Raw genomic sequence first — 20,848 nt, 5'->3', positions numbered from 1 at the left:
GAATACGAAATATTCTCAAACCTCATTAATTACATACAGTAGAAGAAGGCATCTGTAGACAAAACCCAGAGATCAAGGCAGAATGTAACACCTCTCTTGAGAGTACTACAAAATGCCATGTGGTTCAGAGAAAGGTGACATCACATGTGGTTGTGAGGTCAGGGAAGAATTTTATATTAAAGTGACATGAGCCTTGAGATGGGCCTTGATGAAATGTTTGGATTTCAATGGGTGTGGATTTTGGAGAAAGGGCATAAGAAATAGGCATCTGTAATTAGAAACCTGTGCATTTGTTCTGGGAAGAGTGAGAGGTCCACTTTGTGGGTGTGTGGAGAACTCACAGGGGTGCAATGAATGAGGAGTCCAGAGTAGGGCTGAGGCCATCTTGGGAAAGGCCTCTGAGAATTTTGCTCTCCATTTCACAAGGAATAAGAGGCATTCACATTTTTTGGAGCAATAATAGATGGGATAGATTGGAAGTATGAAATATTTGAAGGCAGAAAGGCCCATCACTAATGGCAGTTTTCCTGGAGTAAAGAAATAAAATGCTTAATTTGGGGTAGTACTGAAAATGGGGAAAAGCAGACCTGAACAATATTCTCAGTTTATAATCTATAAGAGGGTACTGGGGCTGAGGAAAAGAAAAAGCTTAAAAATGACCAAGATTTCTAGCCTTCATTTGGTTCACTCTCTTAACATGCATGGAGCGCTTGCTTTATGTCAGCAAAGCGCTGGGCGTTTGGACTAGAGGAGTTGAGGAGTTGGCATGAGACAGGATCCCTGCTCTCAAGGGGCCACAGACAACAAACAGGCCAGGATGATGGCAGGTATAAGGAAACCATGAATAAAAATGGAGAAATTAACAAGAAGGGCTTATTTGATGGGGAGCCCTGATAACTTTGATTCTGTGTCTTAAAACTTCAATTCTTGCTTCAGATAATTATCAATTTAATTATTCCTGGTGGTGTTCTCTTTCTCTCTTCACACTGGTATACTATGGAGTGATACAGGAAAATAAATTATTATTCGAATTTTAAATAGGCTGCAAAGTTGGAAAGCACTTTAAAATCTGAGGCTGATTGGCTTATCCACAACAGGAAAGGGAAGTTTGTTACACTAATGATTAGAATAGATCTTTGATTTCTGATGATATCTTAGTTTCTTCACCTGTGAAATAGAGACCTGTCCTAAAACAGTCCTTGTACTTTGCTCACAATTTGGTGAGTCATAAATTTGGGAAGGTCTTGCCTGGGCATTTCTCTGCGCGGGGCTGTGCCAGGGCTGAATGTGCACAGTGGCTCACTCGTGTGGCTGGCAATGGCAACAGCTGTCAGCTGGGATCCCAGAGGGGGCCACTGACCAAGCGTGTAGTCCCTCCAGCATGACAATCTTGGGCTAGACAGACTCCTTGCGTGACAGCTGGCTTGTCCCAGAGCAAGTGTCCCAGGAGAACCAGGTAGAAGCTACAGGGCCTTTTCCTACCTTGCCTTGGAAGTTAGATGGCATTACTCCCTCTCTGTTCCATTGGTTACTCCAAGGAAGGCACCAAGGTCAGCCCAGAGTCGAGAGAGGAGGATATAGACACCAGCTCTTTATTATAGGAATGTCAAAAGAGTAAAGGTAATGTTTTTAAAACACTACAATGTAGCAATACCATCTTACCTCATGAGGTTGTCTTGAAGACTAAATGAAGTAATATATGTACAACCCTTAGAACAGCACCTGACCAAAAATTATTAACAATGGTGATGATGGTGGTGGTGGGAGTGGGGATGGGGATGAGGATGATGAGGATGATGATGAATAGCTGCACTGCCTTTCTGCAAAATGTCCCTTGTTGTCTGGCAGGTTGAGTTTTGAAAAGAATGGTTTTGCCTAATTTATATTTCCTATAACTATGAAGGGGATTGTCATCAGTTAATTGCCTTAATCTCATCACATTCTAACTAAGAATCCAGGGAGGGGTTGCTATCCATTTTGTTCCAAGGGAGACCTGAATATAAACCAGATTCTATTAGGAAAGGCAAAACAAGAAAGAGAGGGTAGTTTCAACCAACAATGACCTCTACATGTTCCTCGTTAAATACTCTTTCTTATATTACATTTCTTCCTTTCATATTATGAAATGGCACTGGAGAAGAAGACTAAAATTTCCAAAAGTTCAGTGGAAAATAATGTTACTTTTTCTTTCTTGGAAAATAAAAGACAAAGGAATAACACTTAAACATTTCTAATAAAAACATTTTTTTTTTCTGAATTGTAGATTAAGTTGCCCAGGGAATAACATGCTTACAGACACATGAGGACTATTCTACCTTCATCAGTTTGCAGTGGAAAATTTAGTACTATTGGCCATTCACATATCAGATATTTTACACCATCATATAAAAAGACCTGGTTGTTTTCAAAGCTTCCAAGAAATGAAGTAAAATACTAATGCCCTTTAAGTGAACATATTAATAAATCAGGAAAGAGAGTTTGGTTATAAGAGCTGAAACTCTAGGCATCCGTGTCAGAACTCAGTATTTCCTCTCCTAAAATGGGTAGAAGGCTACAAACTCACTGCCTACCCTCTCCCACAGCACCGTTCCCCATAGAAAACCCCACAGAAAAACATAAACATGCCTGAGTCTCAGGAGGATTCAAGCCACACTCAGATAATCTCCTAGACCCCATTTTACTTCCAGCTGGCAGGAATAACAGGAATGGTGAATATCAATTCTGTTCTCAAGAACTTACCCCCAAACACTGAAACTGTATCTGCTAGCTGCCTCATTACTCGTTGTGAAAACATCACCAAAGATCTCACACAGTTCAAGTAGCTACGAGTCATTCTCTTCAATAATTATTACTAATGACCTAATTGTTTTCCCTGGGCAGAAATAGCAAAGCTTCTCAAGACTTCAAAATCAACCACTACTCTCTTTAGTACAAACAGATCAATAAGCAGGTATCTTAAAAATCTAAAGCTTGATGAAATTATTATGTATTATGAAATTACACTCTAATTTTACAACTACATATTTTCCTCAGCACTCAGCATAGCATCCCCTCAAACTGGCTTCCAAACTTCGACATGTGCATTCTAAGAGAAGTTTGGGGGACTTCCCTCACTCAGGGTACACATACTCTGTCCCATCAAATAGCAAATAGACCCAAAGTCACAATATTCCAGTCATTATACTGCAGAAAATTATTTACAGAAGCAGCAAACCTTTCTTAGGAAAGTGATAAGCTAGGCTGCTGGCTCTTTCCTTTGAATCCAGCCTTGCACACACCATGGAAGCCAGAGAGATGTTGATGGATCTGTCAAGTTCATAATAAAAAATAACAGAGAACTCCTCAGGTAACTGAAGGTGATTTGGCCCACGTGTGGGGAGGAAACACATGACAGCATGGAGTTTTCAGACATGACCTATTCTTCCTCCTTCACATTGCTGAGGAAGGCCAATCCTACCTAGGTGCTTCGAGAAACAAACCCCTGCTGACAGTGAGGCTCGGGGTGTTGAGGCTAGACAAGCAGTAGCAGAGGAGCACTGCCTGGGAGGCGGTCAAGCAGATGGCCAGGATTTCAGCATCTCCGTCCTCCCTGTTCCCCAAGGGGTAGGTAATTACAACTGAGGGAGACTATATTTCTGGGAGCACAGATGATTCCCCCAGAGACTCTTTTCCCTGCACCCTCCTACCACCTGAACCCACTGGGACCTGCACAAGTTAGGGCCTTGGCAGTATCCACTTCTCCAAAGACCCAAGACCAGCCTAAGTAGTAAATATGCCTAAGGAAATAAGAACTCATTTGGAAAATAAACAAGACTGCTTTGGAGGACAACTGTTACAAAAGAACGATAATGAATGGAATGGCTAAAACCTGATGAAGCATGATTATTGAAGTAGACATACAAGGTGTTCAACACACATATCAAATATTCTCCAGAGATAAGGAAGGATGTTGACATGACATAAAATATGAAGCCCTAAAAAGGAGTCAAATGGAAAATCAAAGAATGCAAAGTTTAATTTTTTTTTTTAGTTTCAGTAAATGCATTGAATGCCAAATGGATTCAGCTGAAAAACCAATTGGCGAGCCAGAAGATCTCAGAAATTCTCAGAGGACATCAGCAATAATCAGAGAGAGGGAAAACTTAAAAGATAAGTGAAGCGATATGAAGAATAGCATTTTTTTGGTCAACATTCCTATAAAAAGAATCCCAGAAGGAAGGAAAACAATCAATAGAAAAATGGAAGGAAACATGAGAGAAAGATTGAGAAGCGCCCAGAAAAAGGAAAAGGTATAAAACCTCGGACCAATGGGCTTAGTAGAGTGCAAAACAGGATAGAAAAAAGGGTGACAGGCATACCTCAATAGGTTGTAATAACATTTGTGTAAAACAATGATAGAGAGAACATTCTAAGAACACATTAATTGTTAAAGGATGAGAACTAGATCGACCTCAGACTTCTCAATAGAACACATAATACAAGAGGCTATCAAGTAATACTTTCAAAATGTGGAACCAAGAATATTAAATAAAACCATTATTTAAATGGGGCTACGAGACCTGGAAATACTTAAAAGATTTATCATGTACAAACTTCTTGGGAATATTCTTAGAGGAAGTATTTCAAGAAGATGAAAAGTCTAGGAGGACAGTATGAGCTGTGTCACAGAGTGTGCAACTAAAGCTTAGCAAATTTTTTACTGTTGATGACATAGAGAACTTACAAATAGAACAAACAACAAAAATATATCTTAATAAAAATCTGGAACTAAAATACAGCCTCAAAATATATATCAATTTATATATTTTATATATTTATATATTTTATATTATATATTTTATATTTATAAAATATAAAAATGTAAATATTTATATATTTATATAGTTTATATTATTCAGAGGTGGGATGGGGTAGAATCAGAGTGAGGTGAAAATATACTAAAGCACTTTTCTTCTTGTTTGCGAGGAAGATGTAGAAATGGAAAAGCTCAGCAAATTTATATGGAAAAACATAAATATGATCTTACAGATACAAAGGAAACTACCAGAAGACAAAAATATAATCTATAATTTTTAGACCAATAGAAGAAGATCTGATCCACCCAGTGGAAAGTAGGAAAAGAGAAAAAAAGTAAAATGTTTAAAAAGTAAGAGAGGATTCCTGGTCTGGGAAAAAAGGCATGGACCATTTCTCTCTGCTTCTTCCCACTAAATGCAATTTTAAATCCTGAAAATAATGCAAGAGCTAATTGAATGAGAACTCTGAAAGACCGTGAGAGAGGACAGAAATCTGCCTTGGGACTGTAGGACTAGAGGGAAAACATAGCTTCAGGGCTTCCTACATACCTTCCTCATTAAAGAAGATGACCTAGACCTGGATTTCCTGACCTCCAACCAAGCAACCAAAGGCAGCTCAGCTAGGTTTATTCCTGCCCTGGATTTGGAGCCCTGCTAACAATAAGCAGCCAGGGGAGAGCTCTCCTTCCCTGCTGGCCTCCAACTCCCTTCCCCTCCCAGAGACACCTGGTTTGCCAGGAGCCCCTGGCAAGAGGGACCCTGCCACAACAGATGCCCAGCCTGGGAAGAGTTCTCCTCTCCCCTCCCTGCCCCACCAGGGGCAAGGGGAATTCTGCCACAGTAGGCACCCAGCCAGGGAAGTCTGCTTGTCCTCCAGAGCCTGAGACTTTACACCCCCACCAAGAGACATTCAGTTATCTGACCTGAGGGGAGGCCCCTTCTGCCCCTTCAGCTAGCACTATCAGGGACCAGTGGAAGTTCTCATAGACCCAGATGAATCAAGCAGACAAACAACAACAACAGCAACAACAACAAAACAGCCAACTCCAAAACAAAACTCAAAGGCAAACAAACGAAAGGAACCACACTGCAATGGCTTCAAAAATAAAAATTCCATTGGAACCACATATACAAAAGTAGGACGGGACCTGCATGATAAAGCTAAACAGAATTCCCTCATAAAATAAAAAAATTACATGGAACTCAACGTTTTTTAACATAATGACCCACGTGCCCAAGATATAATTAGGAACCATTCATCATAACAAAAACCAAGGAAATCACAGCTGGGATGAGGAAAGACAATCAACTGATACCAGCATGGAGATGAATCAGATGTTGGAATTATGTGACAAGAATTGTGTATGGTCATCATGAAAATGCTTCATTATTACAGCAAATGAGAAAATTAGAAAAGGTCAGCAAAGATACAGAAATTTTTTTATAAACCAAATGTAAATTATAGAACTAAAAATACAAAAACAGAAATGAAAATCTCACTGCATAGGCTCAATTGTAGAGTGAAGGTGATGGAGAGTAGATTCAGTGAAATTGAGAACAGATTAATAGAATTTACCCAATCTGAACAAGAAACAATGGACTGAAAAAAATGAACAGAGCCTCTGGGCTCTGTGGGACATAGCAAAAGATTCACCATTTATATCATTGGATTCTAAAAGGAGAAAAGGAGAGTGAGGCTAAAGAATATTTGAAGAAACAATGGCTAAAAGCTCCACGAATTTGGTGAAAGGCACAATCCTACAGATTCAAGAAGCTACACAAATCCCCAGGAGAATAAATAAAAATAAATCCACACTAAGACACATAAGAATTGAATTTCTGAAAGCTAAAGACAAGGAAAAATCCTTGAGAACACCCAGAGAGATTTACTACCTATAGGGAAACAAAATTTCAATAACAGTGAATTTATCATCTGAAACTATGGAAGCCGGAAAGAAGTGGCACAATTAACAAATGATAATAGAAAAGAACTGTTAACCTAGAATCCTACATCCAGCAAAATTATCTTTTAAGAATGAAGAGGAAATAAATATATTCCCAGACGAAGAAACTACCATGTATTTGTTGTTAGCAGATTAAAGATTAGCTAGATGAAATTCTCTGGGAGATAGAGAAAGGAATATAGAATAATGGAAAGAGTAGAAACACAGTAGACTATCCTTTACCTCATGTGTTTTATGTATTGTATTATGGTGATTGAGAAAAAAATTTTAATGTCATCTGATACTTAAGACAATAATATTTTATTTTATTTTATTTTTGAGACAGAGTCTCACTCTGTCACCCAGGCTGGAGTGCAGTGGCGCGATCTCGGTTCACCGCAACCTCCAACTCCCAGATTCAAGCGATTCTCCTGTCAGCCTCCTGAGTAGCTGGAACTATAAGCATGTACCACTGTGTCCAGCTAATTTTTGCATTTTTAGTAGAGACGGGGTTTCACCATTTTGGTCAGGCTGGTCTCCAACTCCTGACCTCAGGTGATCCACCTGCCTCGCCCTCCCCAAGTGCTGGGATTACAGGCGTGAGCCACCACTCCAGGCAATAATATTTTAAAGTGCAGAAAGTAGAGACTGAAATGGAAGGGAAGTTTATTTGCATACTTAAAGTAGTAAAATATTGGTGCCAGTTGTTGGTGATGCCACCAGCATATTGTAATACACAGAGCAATTATTATGCAAAATATACAAAGAGATATAATCCAACATATTATAAATAAATTGAGATGAAACCCTAAAAATAGGTCCATAAAAATATGCTCAAATCATTTTTGGCAAAGGTATAAAAGTAATTCAATGAAGGAACAATAGAATTTTTGACAAATGGAGCTGGAGCTATTGAACATTCATAGGCAAAAAGATGAACTCAAACTAAGTCTCATACTTCATACAAAAATTAATTTAAAATGGATCAAGGACCTAATTGTAAAATATAAAACTATAAAACTTTTAGGAAAAAAAAAAGGAGTCAGTCTTTGAGACCTAAGGCAAGGCAAAGATTTCTAAAACTCAACACTAGAAGCACGGTCAAGTAAAAGGAAACATTGATAGACTGAACCTCTTTGAAGTAAAACCTTTTGCTCTGTAAAGATTCATGTGAAGAAGATGAAAAGACAAGCTAGAGACTGGGAGACATGTTTGTAATCATATATATCTGACAAATTTATTAATATGTAGAATATATAATGTCTCAAAACCCAACACTAAAAAATATTAATTCTAGTAGAAAAGAGGCAAAAACCATAAAATACACCTCACTGAAGTGGCTATATGGATGGCAAAGAAGCATGTGAAAAGGTAGTCAACATCATTAGACATGAGGGTAATGGAAATTGAAGCTGTAATGAGATAACATTACACACCTCTCAGAATGGCAAAAACAAAAAAGTATTATAGCACCAAATATTGGTGAGGATGCAAAGAAACAAGATCACTCATGCATTTTTGATAAGAATGCAAATGGTTGGCCACTCTGAAAAACAGTTTGGCAGTTTCTTACAAAACTAAACATGTGACTGTGATACAACCCAGCAGTTGTGCTGTTGGACAACTATTTCAGAAAAATGAAAATTTAATTTCACACAAACACCTAGGCACATATGTTCATAGCATCTTTTATTCAGAATATCCCCACACTAGGAGTATCCGAGATGTCTTTCTGTGGGTGAATGGTTAAACACACTGTGGTACATACATAGCATGGAATACTACTCAGCAGTTAAAAAGGAATTAACAGTTGATACACGAATCTCCAGGGAATTATGCTGAGCACACATGCACACACACAAAAGCCAATCCCTGAAGGTATCTACTTTATGATTCTGTTTATATAACATTTTTGAAATGACAACATTTTAAAAAGGAGTAACAGACTTAGTGGTCTCCAGGGACTAGGGAGGGGGAGGCATGGGATGTAGGCAGGTGTGGTTATAAAAGGGGACATGGAGATTCATGTGATAATTGAATTGTTCTGTATCTTGAATGTGGTAAGGGGGACCTGAACTTACACAAGTGGTAAAGTTGTATAAAACTATGAAAACACACACACAATGGGAACTCTGATGAAGATCAATGGATTTTATCAATGTCAGTACTCTGGCATGATATTGCACTATTGTTTTGCAAAGAGTTACCGTTATGAAGAACTGGGTAAAGGTACATGAGATCTCTCTATACTCTTTCTTAACAATTGTATGTGAATTTAATAAAAAGAAAAAGGAAAATAGAAAAAAAGAAAAAAGGGAATTTTTTTAATTGAAAGACTTGTCTAAAATCAATGAGAACACACCAATAATTACACAGTAATGAGAGTACATGGGTTAAAACCAGCAATCCAAAGATAAAATCTTAGAATGGGTTTTATACAATTCAGCAAATGTTTTGTGTTGGACTCATTTTAAAAATATGCAAATAGACTGAAAACATAGAATGGTAAAAAGATAAGCTGGGTAAAATTGAACTAAAAGAGTGTTGGAATAACAATTTTAATATCAGACAATTTAGACTTTAAGGCTAAAATATCATATCAGCAATGAAAATTGTCATATACAGAAAAGAAGCAGTTAGAAAATTTAATGATTGGAACCCCTAGGTATCTAACATCATAATCTGAGACTCATAAAACAACCAATAAAACTATGGGAGGAAATAGAAGAATCAAGAATTATAGTTGGAAATTTAACACACTCATTTCAGAAACTCATAGATGAAGCAAACAACAAGAAAAACATATATAAAAAGTTTAATATAATATGCCTTCACTTTCCATTCAGTGAACACAATGCTCATTCTTTTTGGACACATATGGAAAATTTTCAAAAATCAATGAAGTACTAGGTGATAGGAGAACCCTCAGATAATTTTATAGAGTTAATTCTCAACCAGTATGCAATAAAATTAGATATTAATCTAACAAAAAGGGAGGTGAAAAAAATTTATTCTATTTAGAAACGAGAAAACATATCACTATACAGCCCTTGAATTAACAAGGGAACCATTAGGAAAGATAATGAAAAGGCTGTCTGTAAAATCTGCTGGACAACAATGCTGTAAATTCTAAAAATATATATAATGCATTTACAGAAAAATATTTCAAATTGATAGATTTTGTGATAGGCCCACAAGTGTTTGTTATTTTCCATATTTTTCTGTATATTTAAAATAATAATTAAAAATTTAAATAAACATATATTGGACATGGTTAAAATATTACTCAGACAAAAATTAAGAGCTTTAAATATGCTTATTATAACATTAAAATTTCAAAAGAGGGAAATATGAAAAAGAAAACAAATGAGTTAAGTGTTTACAGAAGCTAATAAACAGATAATAAATCCAAAGAAATGGGGAAAATGGAAATATAAGATAAGAACAAATCAGTGAAATAGTGAACAAAGATCAATATGAAGATTAACAAAGGAAAAATTAGTTCTTTGAAAGGAGTAATAAGATACCAAACCTTTGATAAGACTGAATAAGATAAATCAGAAAAAGAATAAGTAAAACACATACTGAAAAGGAGATCTGCAAACAAGTAATTTTTTAAATAGTTTTTTAAAATATGAACAAACATGTACCAATACATTTGAAATTCATTAAAAAGGATTAATTTATATAAAGGATATAAAATATTAAAATGGACAGAAGAATAAATGGAAAACTTGAATAGAGTGTAAAAGATATTGAAGTGGTAATAAAATGTCTCCTTCAACAAAACCCTTGGGAAAAGGATAGGGAACCCAAGAAAGGAATAAATAGGCAGTGAATATAAAAAGATAATTCACAGAAGAAAATCTGAGTGGCTATGAAATGATCCTAGTGGAGAAATGCAACTTCAAACGAGATCCCACCTTTTACCTATTAGATTGGCTAAAATTAGGAAAATGAAAAATACCAAAGTGCCCCCAACTAAGGACTGTTTTTTCTAGTGTGAACCAGACCCCATTCCTGCACTCCTGCTCCAGTGCATCTCTCAGAAAATCTATTCCCTCCCTCCCTCCAAACTCTGCAAGAAAGCACTGTGACTAAAACATACATAGCGCCTGCATAAATATTCCATGGTTTCAGTTAAATTTCAGTCTTTAGCCTTTACACATGAGGTCAAAGGAGTGACCAAAATACAAAGCAAGGAAAAAATGAAATACCCGGTTTTTGCTGAATGCTTAATTTATTTTTTACTGTGCCACTCCAATATTTATAAAATCCAAATAGCATGAATGCTTCTCTGTAGTAATACTAATTTTGCGCCTTTTGTCTGCTTTCTTAAGACCAATTGTTCACACTTTGTAGATATTAGACAAATATATTTGTCTCCCTCCCTCCCTTCCTCCCTTCCTTCCTTCCTTCCATCCTTCTTCCTGTCCTTCCTTCCATCCTTCTTCCCTTCCTTCCTTCTTCCCTTCCTTCCATCCTTCTTCCTTTGCTTCCTTCCTTCTTCCCTTCCTTCCATCCTTCTTCCTTTCTTTCCTTCCTTCCTTCTTCCTTCCTTCCTTCTTTCCTTCCTTCATTCCTTCCTTCCTCTCTCCTCCTTCCTTCCTTCTTTCCTTCCTTCATTCCTTCCTTCCCTCTCTCCCTCCTTCCTTCCTTCTTTCCTTCCCTCTCTCCCTCCCTCCCTCTTTCCTTCCTTCCCTCCCTTCTTCCTTCCTTCCCTCCCTCTGTCCCTCCCTCCTCCCTTCCTCCCTTCCTCCTTTTCTTATTATATTTTCTTTCTCGTTTTGTTATTTTATATTGGCATAGACATAAAATACATACATCATGAATGTACTGCTTGATGACTTTTCACTCATGGAATCACTACCATCAAGAAATAAAATGCTTCTTGTACATGAGAAGTCCCATTATGCCTCTCCCATTGTAAGCCACCATGCCTAGCCTATTTTACTTTTATTGTTGAAGAAAATTCAAATAATTGCATGGTTCTAGATTGCCAGTGAATTTCTTTCAGCATTTTAAAGATGTTTTATTGTCTCCTAGCTTTCACTATTTCTGTCATCCATATTTTTGTTCCTTTGAAGTTAATGTGCCTTCTTTTCTCTCACTGCTTTTAAGAGTTTTGTTCTGTCTTTGATGTTTAGAAGTTTCATTATGATTGGCCTAGGTATGTGTTTTCTTTGGTCTTTTCCTATTCTGAGTTGTAGTGTTTCCTAAATGTGTGGTGTGATGTTCTTTGTCAATACATGATATTCTTAGCTGATAATCTCTTCTAATATTACTTCTGCCTAATTCCTTTTTTATCCTTCTGATCTCATCGTTTATGGACATGGGCTTTGAGAGAATGTTAATTAATATGTCCAAGAAAATAGGGAACATGATGGAGAATTTTGACAGACGACTGGAATATATAAAAGAAAATCAAATTAAAAGTAACTGAAACTTAGAACACAATAGTGGATTGAATAGCAGATTCGAGACAGTAGAAGAAAGGGTTATTAGATGGAAGATAGGTCTGTAGAAAATATCTAGCATGAAGCTGTCTGGATGGGTGAAAATATATATTTTCATTAAAAATTCCTGATTTTTGGTTTTCCAAGAAAAACTCAAAATTTTTGCCAGCATTGAATTTACATTCCTCATAGTTTCAGTGTACCTGAGCTGATGAGTTGATGATGTGCTCCGTATACAGGGATATGTACTCCCAACTAGCCAAAGTCACTCCTTTCTATTATCTTCTACCACTGAGGCTGAATATTAGTTGTCATGGTTTATATTATCCCTTCCCTGCTCCACACATTTACATTGCATGCTGGGCATGCTGTGTATTTGAGTTCATGATCCATGTTGAAGATGCCATAAAGATACCCAAAAATGTGAAAGAGACTTGGAACTCGGTAACAGGCAGAGGTTGGAACAGTTTGGAGGGCTTAGAAGAAGACAGGAAGATGTGGGAAAGTTTGTAACTTCCTAGAGACTTGTTGAATGGCTTTGACCAAAATGCTGATAGTGATGTGGATAATGAAGTCCAGGCTGAGCTGGTATCAGATGGAGATGAGGAACTTGTTGGGAACTGGAGCAAAGGTGACTCTTGTTATGTTTTAGCAAAGAGATGGGCAGCATTTTGCCCCAGCCCTAGAGATCTCTGGAACTTTGAGCTTGAGAGAGGTGATTTAGGGTATCTAGTGGAAGAAATGTCTAAGTAGCAAAGCATTCAAGACGTGACTTGGGTGCTCTTAAAAGAATTCATTTTTATGCATTCACAAAGAGATGATTTGTAATTGGAACTTATGTTTAAAAGGGAAGCAGGGCATAACATTTTAGAAAATTCACAGCCTGGTGATACAATAGAAAAGAAAATTCCATTTTCTGAGGAGAAATTCAAGCTGGCTGCAGAAATTTGCATAAGTCACAAGCAGCCAAATATTAATCCCCAAGACAATGGAGAAAATGTCTCTAGGGCATGTCAGAGGTCTTCATGGCAGCCCCTCCTGTTACAGGCCTGGAGACCTAGGAGGAAAAAATGGTTTTGTGGGCTGGGCCCAGGGCCTTGCAACTTTGTGCAGTCTCAGGACTTGGTGCCCTGTGCCCCAGCCATGGCTGAAAGTGGCCAATGTACAGCTCAGGCCGTTGCTTCAGAGGGTGCAAGCCCCAAGCCTTGGAGGCTTACATGTGGTGCTGGACCTGTGGGTGCACAGAAGTCAAGAACTGAGGTTTGGGAACCTCTGCCTAGATTTCAGAGGATGTATGGAAACGCCTGGATTTCCGGGCAGAAGTTTGCTGCAGGGGTGGAGCACTCATGGAGAACCTCTGCTAGAGCAGTGTGGAAGGGAAATGTGGGGTCAGAGCCCCCACACAGAGTCCCCACTGGGGCACTGGCTAGTGGAGCTGTGAGAAGAAGGCTACCATCCTCCAGTCCCCAGAATGGTAGATCCACTGATATATTGCACCATGCACCTGGAAAAGCTGCAGACACTCGATGCCAGCCCGTGAAAGCAGCCGGGAGGGGGACTGTACCCTGCCAAACCATGGGGTGGAGCTGTCCAAGACCATGGGAACCCATCTCTTGCATCAGCATGACCTGGTTGTGAGACATGGAGTCAAAGGAAATCATTTCAGATCTTTAAGATTTGACTGCTCGGCTGGAATTTGGAGTTGCATGGGGCCTGTAGCCCCTTTGTTTTGGCCAATTTCTCCCATTTGGGATGGAGCATTTATCCAATGCCTGTACCTCCATTGTATCTTGGAAGTAACTAAACTTGCTTTTGATTTTACAGGCTCCTAGGTAGAAGAGACTTACCTTGTCTCAGATTAGACTTTGGACTTGGAATTTTGAGCTAATGCTGGAATGAATTAAGACTTTGGGCTACTGTTGGAAAAGCATGATTGGTTTTGAAATTTGAAAGGGACATGAGATTTGAGAGGGGCCGGGGTGAAATTATATGGTTAGGCTTTGTGTCCCCACCCAAATTTCATCTTGAATTGTAATCCTCATAATCCCCAAATGTCAAGGGAGAGACCAGGTGTAGGTAATTGAATCATGGGGGCAGTTTCCCCAGTGCTGTTCCCAGGATAGTGACTTCTAACGAGATCTGGTGGTTTTATAAGGGACTCTTTCCCCCTTTGTTCTGCACTTCTCCTTCCTGCCACCATGTGAAGAAGGTGCCTTGCTTCCCCTTCACCTTCTGCCATGATTGTCAGTTTCTTGAGGCCTCCCCAGCCACACTGAACTGTGAGTCAATTAAACCTCTTTCCTTTGTAAATTAATGAGTCTTGGGCAGTTCTTTTTAGCAGAATGAAAACAGACTAATACAATAGAGTCTAGCAATAGAGTGGAGAACAACATAGTTACGAGCCCTGCTCTCAGGGAAAAGAAAACAATAATCACATAAATAATTAGAATTGTGATAAATACTCTGAAATAAAAGTAAAAAATGCTAAGAGATCCATCATATTTTCCAGTTGGAAGGCAGGGAATGTTTCTCCCAAAAAGGTTATTTAAGCCGAGTTCTGAAGATAATATGATTTAGTCAGATGAAGGCCTGGGTATATGTGTGTTGGTGGGGAATGGACAGAGAGAGATGATCTAGCCTAGAAGAGTTGGACAGGTCTGAGGATTCAAAGTAAGTCAGTAGGGCTGGAAACACATATATGAGCAGAAATTGTGTTGTATTGGGCTGCTGAGTCTGGAAAAATACATAGGATTTTGGATGCCTTTGCAGACCAAGCAGCTAAGGACCAACACATTTCATGGTGACTTGATGGTGTGCGAATTTGGTCCCTCTGATGAATCTTCTAGTTGAAATAATTTATCACTGTGAAATTAAGTCATCAAGTATAAGATGACTAGCTGACTTTTAGCCAGGTAGACAAGCTATTGACCTGGTATGATGAAACATCACTGAGTTCATTTTTATGTCTTTGTTTCCTCTCTGTCTCAGCTGCAAGTGTCCACTGCTTGGGAAAGTGTGGGAAGCTGACTTGGAAGCTTGTCGATTGCTTATCCAGAGCCTACAACTCCAGGAAGCCAGGGGAAGCCTGTCTGTAGAAGATGAGAGGCAGATGGATGACTTAGAGGGAGCTGTCTCTATAGCTACTCCTCCTAATCCCCCCAGGCTCCACTCCGAGGATAAAAGGAAGACCCCTTTGCAGGCACTGGAAGAATGGAAGGCTCACCTCATCCCCTCTCTGCATTGTGCTGGAGGCGAACAGAAAGAGGTCTGTCCTTCCCACATGGCCTTCCAGAGGGGACCCCTATTCTAAGGGGTGCTTTGGGACCATGCTCCAAATGGGAACAATAAATATTGGGAGGGCTTCCCATTGAGCATATAAACTTTTAAAAGTTTTAATAACTCTTGAATATGATTACAAAATAAAGTAGAATTTTTGTAGAAGTTTGAAATGTAGAAGAGCAAAAAACCCCAACTTTTGGCATATTTAGTTCCATTTTCATTCTAATTTAGTGGCTAGAATTAGAATATGCAGTCTAATATAGAATTACCATATATAGCATACATTATATATGTCGTATATAATATAGTTATTATATTCACTATAGATTATGTATGTCATACATGATATTTAACATATATACTATACATCATATATATCATATATGATATTTAATTATATATTTAGAATCTATATATTACAATATATTATTATTTATTTGAATGAAACATTCAAATATATGTATTTATCCCCTTAATTGTTTTTACCAAAACCAGATCATAATGAATGTTTATAATGTTCTTCTTTCATAAACACAACTAAAGTTTGGCCTGAGATATATGTATTACAAATTAAAATATGGTTTTATTTAACTTTCTTTTTCTCTCCCCTCTTTCCTCTCTCCCTTCCCCTTCCACTCCTCACTTTCCTCCTCCCACCCTAACAAGAGTCTTTTCCATAAAAAGGCCCTAGGAAGTTTTTCCTCATTTCAGTGCCATGACCTGAGTCTTTAGAGCTCTTTGTTGGCCCGGGTTCCCAGGTGTTCTGAGTGTGGAAAGGAAATAGCATGGAGAGGCTGGAGGAATGTGACACATGGCCTTCAAGTCTCATGGTTGATGTTAGATGTTAGCTGTGCTTCCTCCCTGGGTCTTTGCCAGGACTCACCACTGGTGGGTGGGGAAATTGCCACCTCCCCAGGCCAGCCCTGCCAGTCTCACATCCCATCTGCAGGACCACGGCCTTCAGAGAGCAGACATTTGTGTTCTTAGTCACTGCCTCTGGACTGCTTGGAAAATTGATCCTTGATCCTATATTCGGATTCCGTGGTCTTATAAGAAAGCAACCACTGTCACTCTGCATCCTTGCTGTCCCAGTCACAGGCTCTACGTTAATTTATAGACATCTGAACTCTTTTGTTAACCCAGGTGCTGCAGGTGGAATCCTCCAGCAAAGCCTGGCCTCCAATGCTCTGGGTAGAGGTGTTGAAAAGTTACCACCTGCTGCAAGTGGATGGCTTGAAAGAATATTCTGGGGTGGAGGGAAGTGCCACCTAAGCAAGGGATTTTTCCTGGGTGGAAGAAACTGCAGGCTCTGGGGATGAGTCTTTGAAGGTGTGTCTGGCTTTCCAAAGTGAGCTACCAAGAGGAACTCGATTTGGAGCAGTCAGAAGCCACACCAGATATGTGATGGACTCCCTGGGTCATTGATTCTGCTGGAGGCCAGGACTGATTCAGCAGAGATCCCTTACTCCTGTAGGGGAGAAAAATCAGTATCTTTCCTTTACCCATCTAAAGGTTCTCAGCTGAGGCACCTATACAGACAGAGTAACAAGAGAAAAATGTACAAATGTGCTTAATATAAAATTTACACGACACAGGAGCCTGCAAAAATGAAGACCCAAAGCAACAGAAACCAGTGTATTTTTATGCTTAAGTTTGAAGAATAGCAGACATGTGGAGAAGTATAATTTGACAAAAGGAGTACGATCTAATGGCAATAAACTGGGGGGAGCTTAGCAAGGCCTGTTTGCTCGGATTCTTCACTTCATCGCTGTGTCTTCAGAGATAAGGATACTCCTTTCCTTTGGGTATAGGTTGTACACTTTAAAGATGAGGGTGTTATAATCTACTTTAGAGGAAGGTCAGAGAATTATTTATGGCCTGCTTCAGGAGAGGATGGCTGCAGAAGATCAGAGAGACTTTCCTGCTTCTGCTGTTCCTCAAATGCCAAGGTGCCATATTTTGGGGTAGTGTAGTCTGAACCCCATCACTCTCTCCCTGCCTCTCTCCCTCCTCCTCTGCCCTACCCACTGAGCCCTGAGCCCTCCAGGCTCTCTGGGGACAGACTTTCCCAAGCATAGGAGGATTCGTTTTCCTGCATAAGATTATAAGCACCTGTCAATTTGACTATCTGGCTATAAGAACACAGAGCTATGTTTGTTGAAAAATAGGAAGCTCGGGGTCAAGGATGAATAAAGAGTGGAGCCTTATCCTAGGTCCTGTGGTGGCTGCTGTTTGGGTGCTCCAGGGGTCCCCCAGAAAGCCTCCCAGATCGTCTCCACCAACTGAAATGCTGAGGATGTCCTATATTTATCTGTTGCTTTCTTGGGGGTGAGTGGATGCTTTAGAGGGGACCTTATAGCTTTTGCTGGCTTTCGGTATCATTTCCCTGTTCCTGTATCGCAGTGGTGGATTTATTTTCACAGAGAGGGCAGCCGTTCTTTGAATTCATGAATGCCATGGATTTTAAGACGATGTTTTCTGAGAAGGGCAAAATTATGGGGCCAGAAAACAGATACATTGTTGCCAGGAAAGGGGAAGGGACTCATTACAAGAGCAACAGGAAGGAATTTGGTGTGTGGAAGTTGGGGGCGGGATGATAGAGGTATTCTCTCTCTTGATCGTGGTGGTAGTTACGTGACTGTGCATATGTCTAAATCCATAACTTTACATCAGAAAGAGTGAATTTTACTGTGTATGACTTTACAACAATGATTTTAAAAAGTTTTTTTAAATGTCTACCTATTTAAAAACCGGGCTATAGATGTTTGAGTCAGTGCTTTTGTCTCAGGACTACCAAAAGGCAGTTTGGCCTGCTGGAAAGAGCACAAGGCTCGAGTCTGAGTCTGGTGTGATCCTCAGTTAGGCCTCTTACAGGCCGCATCTCCACATCTGTTAAGAAAAACACCACCACGACATGAGAAGATAATGAAAACTATCTCATGAAGCTGTGATGAAGATTTAAATAAAAGGATGCATCTCAAAGTGAGAGATGCATACATAGAAGTGGCTAATTTGTGTTAACTTTTGTTTCTATCACTCTTTCTGGCAGTCACAAGCATCTCCAGAATGCTTTTTGTATGCATAATGCTATTAACAGCTATTTGTTTGGAAGAGGGTGTTGCATGACTCAGTCTCCAGGCTTAACTTTCCCTTTTGCATAAGGAGTTTGGGGGTGCTTGAGATTTTTAAATTTTCCTTTACATGTATAATATACTCACTTTTTGTCAAGAAGTAGACATGAGCAATGAGTTAGTGGAAGATACCCAGTCAGAGAAAGGTTTAACGAAGGAAAAATCTCGTTTGTATTCGGGTCCAGGATTTTAGACTATGGAAGGTATAGGGAAATGCTAACAAGGGTCTCATCAGGAAGGTGCTTTTGTTTTCCTGCCTGTGCTTTCTAGGGAGCCATTGAAGTCTGGGTACTTTGCATTTATCCTGTGGCTAAAATGTCTATTCACTTTGCAGCTCTGGGTTGGTTTTGCTTTGGAACTCCCTGCTGGGTCTGACCATCCTATACTGGTTTCTCTGCTGAAGCTTGATGCCCTGAAGGCAGTCGATTTCTTTTTGACCCAAATCTTCCATGAAAAATTACTGACTTCTTATAGAGGTCCACAGGGAGATGAGTTTTCAAAGCCTTTTCTGTGCTTATCTGGCCAACGTGGTGATGTGCATTCTGGTGATACTTTGTTATCACAAGGGCTTTGTCGTTGATTAACACCTTCCTGGGTCTACCGTCCTTGCCAGGCTGCCGAGCACCATTCCCCCATTTTACAGCTGGGCCCATTAAGGTGAGGCAATTTGCTTTGAACTCTGTTACAGAGGAAGTCAGCAACAGGGCTCAGTGCCAATCTTAGCATGAACTTCCTCGAATTGTAAGAGCCCTTTTCTTTTCCAGTTTCAAGACAGCTCTCCTCCAAGCCTTTCTGAGGACTCTGGAAACTATCAGCTGCTGTTGGCCTTGGTTCATAGATGTTACAGAAATTGTATGGGGGCCAGACAGGAGCCAGGGAAATCAGTGAGACAGGCTTCCTCCGCTGTGAAGTGGCTCTTTTGTACTGGCTGTTATGGCCATAATACCTGTGTAATTTTTTTCTTTCCTGTCTGCAACCTAGCCGGCGGGGTGCTTTCTGTTTCCACTACTTTTTCTACATAATGGGCTCCCTGGACGGTATCACTTTCCCAGACTTCTCATCCCAGCTGCTTCCTTTCTGAGCCAGTAGCTCTCACCAAAGAGGCCAAAAGAGGACCTGGCAATGTTGAGTCATCGCGTGCAGTATGTGAGTAGCCAGTGTGTGAACACAGCTGCAATGAAAGGAATTAGCAATAAGACACAACGCAACCATGTAGCCTCATTTGTTCAGACTGAGGTCTTCAAAAAGCATTGTAAGTTTAGGGGTGGAAAGGTGTGATACCTTTCCTCAGCCATCATAAGGGCTAACACTCCTGTAACAAAAACAAGTTAACAAGACAAAAACATAACACATTTATTTAATCAGAGTTTTACATGACACAGGAGGCCTCAGAAATGAAGACCCAAAGACCCAGGGAAAACTATTTTTATGCTCAGGTTTAATGCAGAATAGTCAGCTATGAAGGAATGTGATTGGACAAAATGGGTGTGATCTAATGGTTATAGACTGGGGGGGTGAGCGGACCAGCAAGTCCTGTCTGTTCAGATTCTTCTTGGACACTCTGCGTAGTATTTATTCCTCTTGGGTATGGGGCAGGACTCCTCTAAATGGAGGGTCTTCAAGGGAGAAGGAGGAGAGTGACCTTTCTATGTTTTATGTTTGCTTTGGGGGAGAGGAGTCCTACTTTCTAAGACTGGCTTTGAGGAAGAGGAATTCTGGTTTCTATGGCTTGCATCCAGGGAGAAAAAGGAGTGTGAGAGAGGAGGGCAAGAGAAGGTCAGAGAGACCTTGCTTCTGAGGCCTTCCAATCTCCTTTGGTTCAAAGTACTCAGCATATCAAAGTATCACACTTCGGGGCATCACACTGTGAGCCACAATGTAAGTATCTCCATTCCTTTTTACTCAATTTCACATGAAAAAAAGCTGGAAAAGGTGATCCACAGTGAAGATGTTTGTCTTCCTTGTCTTAAACTGATTTCTATATCTAGAAATGTCTCTATTGGTCAAAAGTGCTTCCTCTTCAGCCATAATGGGTCCAGATCTGATTCTTTCTTTTCTCTGACACTTACTGGCCCTGGGACAGCTGGAAACTCACTTTGACTCTCCAAGGAGCACATCCCTAAATGTGTGATCTCTTGATATCTCTCCCACTTTTGAAAAGAACTGACAAGGGAAAAATATTCACTTACCCATCAGCTGGTTTTGCTCTTTTTGTTTAATGTCTTTGGGGAGAAAGCAAAGAG

General features: G+C 39.6%; 1 protein-coding gene across 3 annotated transcripts in view; it reads left to right on the top strand.

Moving 5' to 3' along the window:
* Positions 1-20,848, top strand: part of DISC1 (DISC1 scaffold protein) — a 411,448-nt gene that overhangs the window by 365,636 nt on the left and 24,964 nt on the right. For all 3 annotated transcript variants that reach the window (XM_030812687.1, XM_030812679.1, XM_030812676.1), the window contains one exon: positions 15,184-15,460. In XM_030812687.1, the coding sequence (XP_030668547.1) occupies positions 15,184-15,460 (277 nt within the window). Of the gene's footprint in view, positions 1-15,183; positions 15,461-20,848 lie in introns of those variants that run through there.

This window comes from Nomascus leucogenys, chromosome 5 (assembly GCF_006542625.1).
Source record: "Nomascus leucogenys isolate Asia chromosome 5, Asia_NLE_v1, whole genome shotgun sequence".
Classification (NCBI taxonomy): Eukaryota; Metazoa; Chordata; class Mammalia; order Primates; family Hylobatidae; genus Nomascus; species Nomascus leucogenys.
The sequence above is the reverse complement of the archived record's forward strand: the minus strand, read 5'-3'. Positions and strand labels throughout refer to the sequence as shown.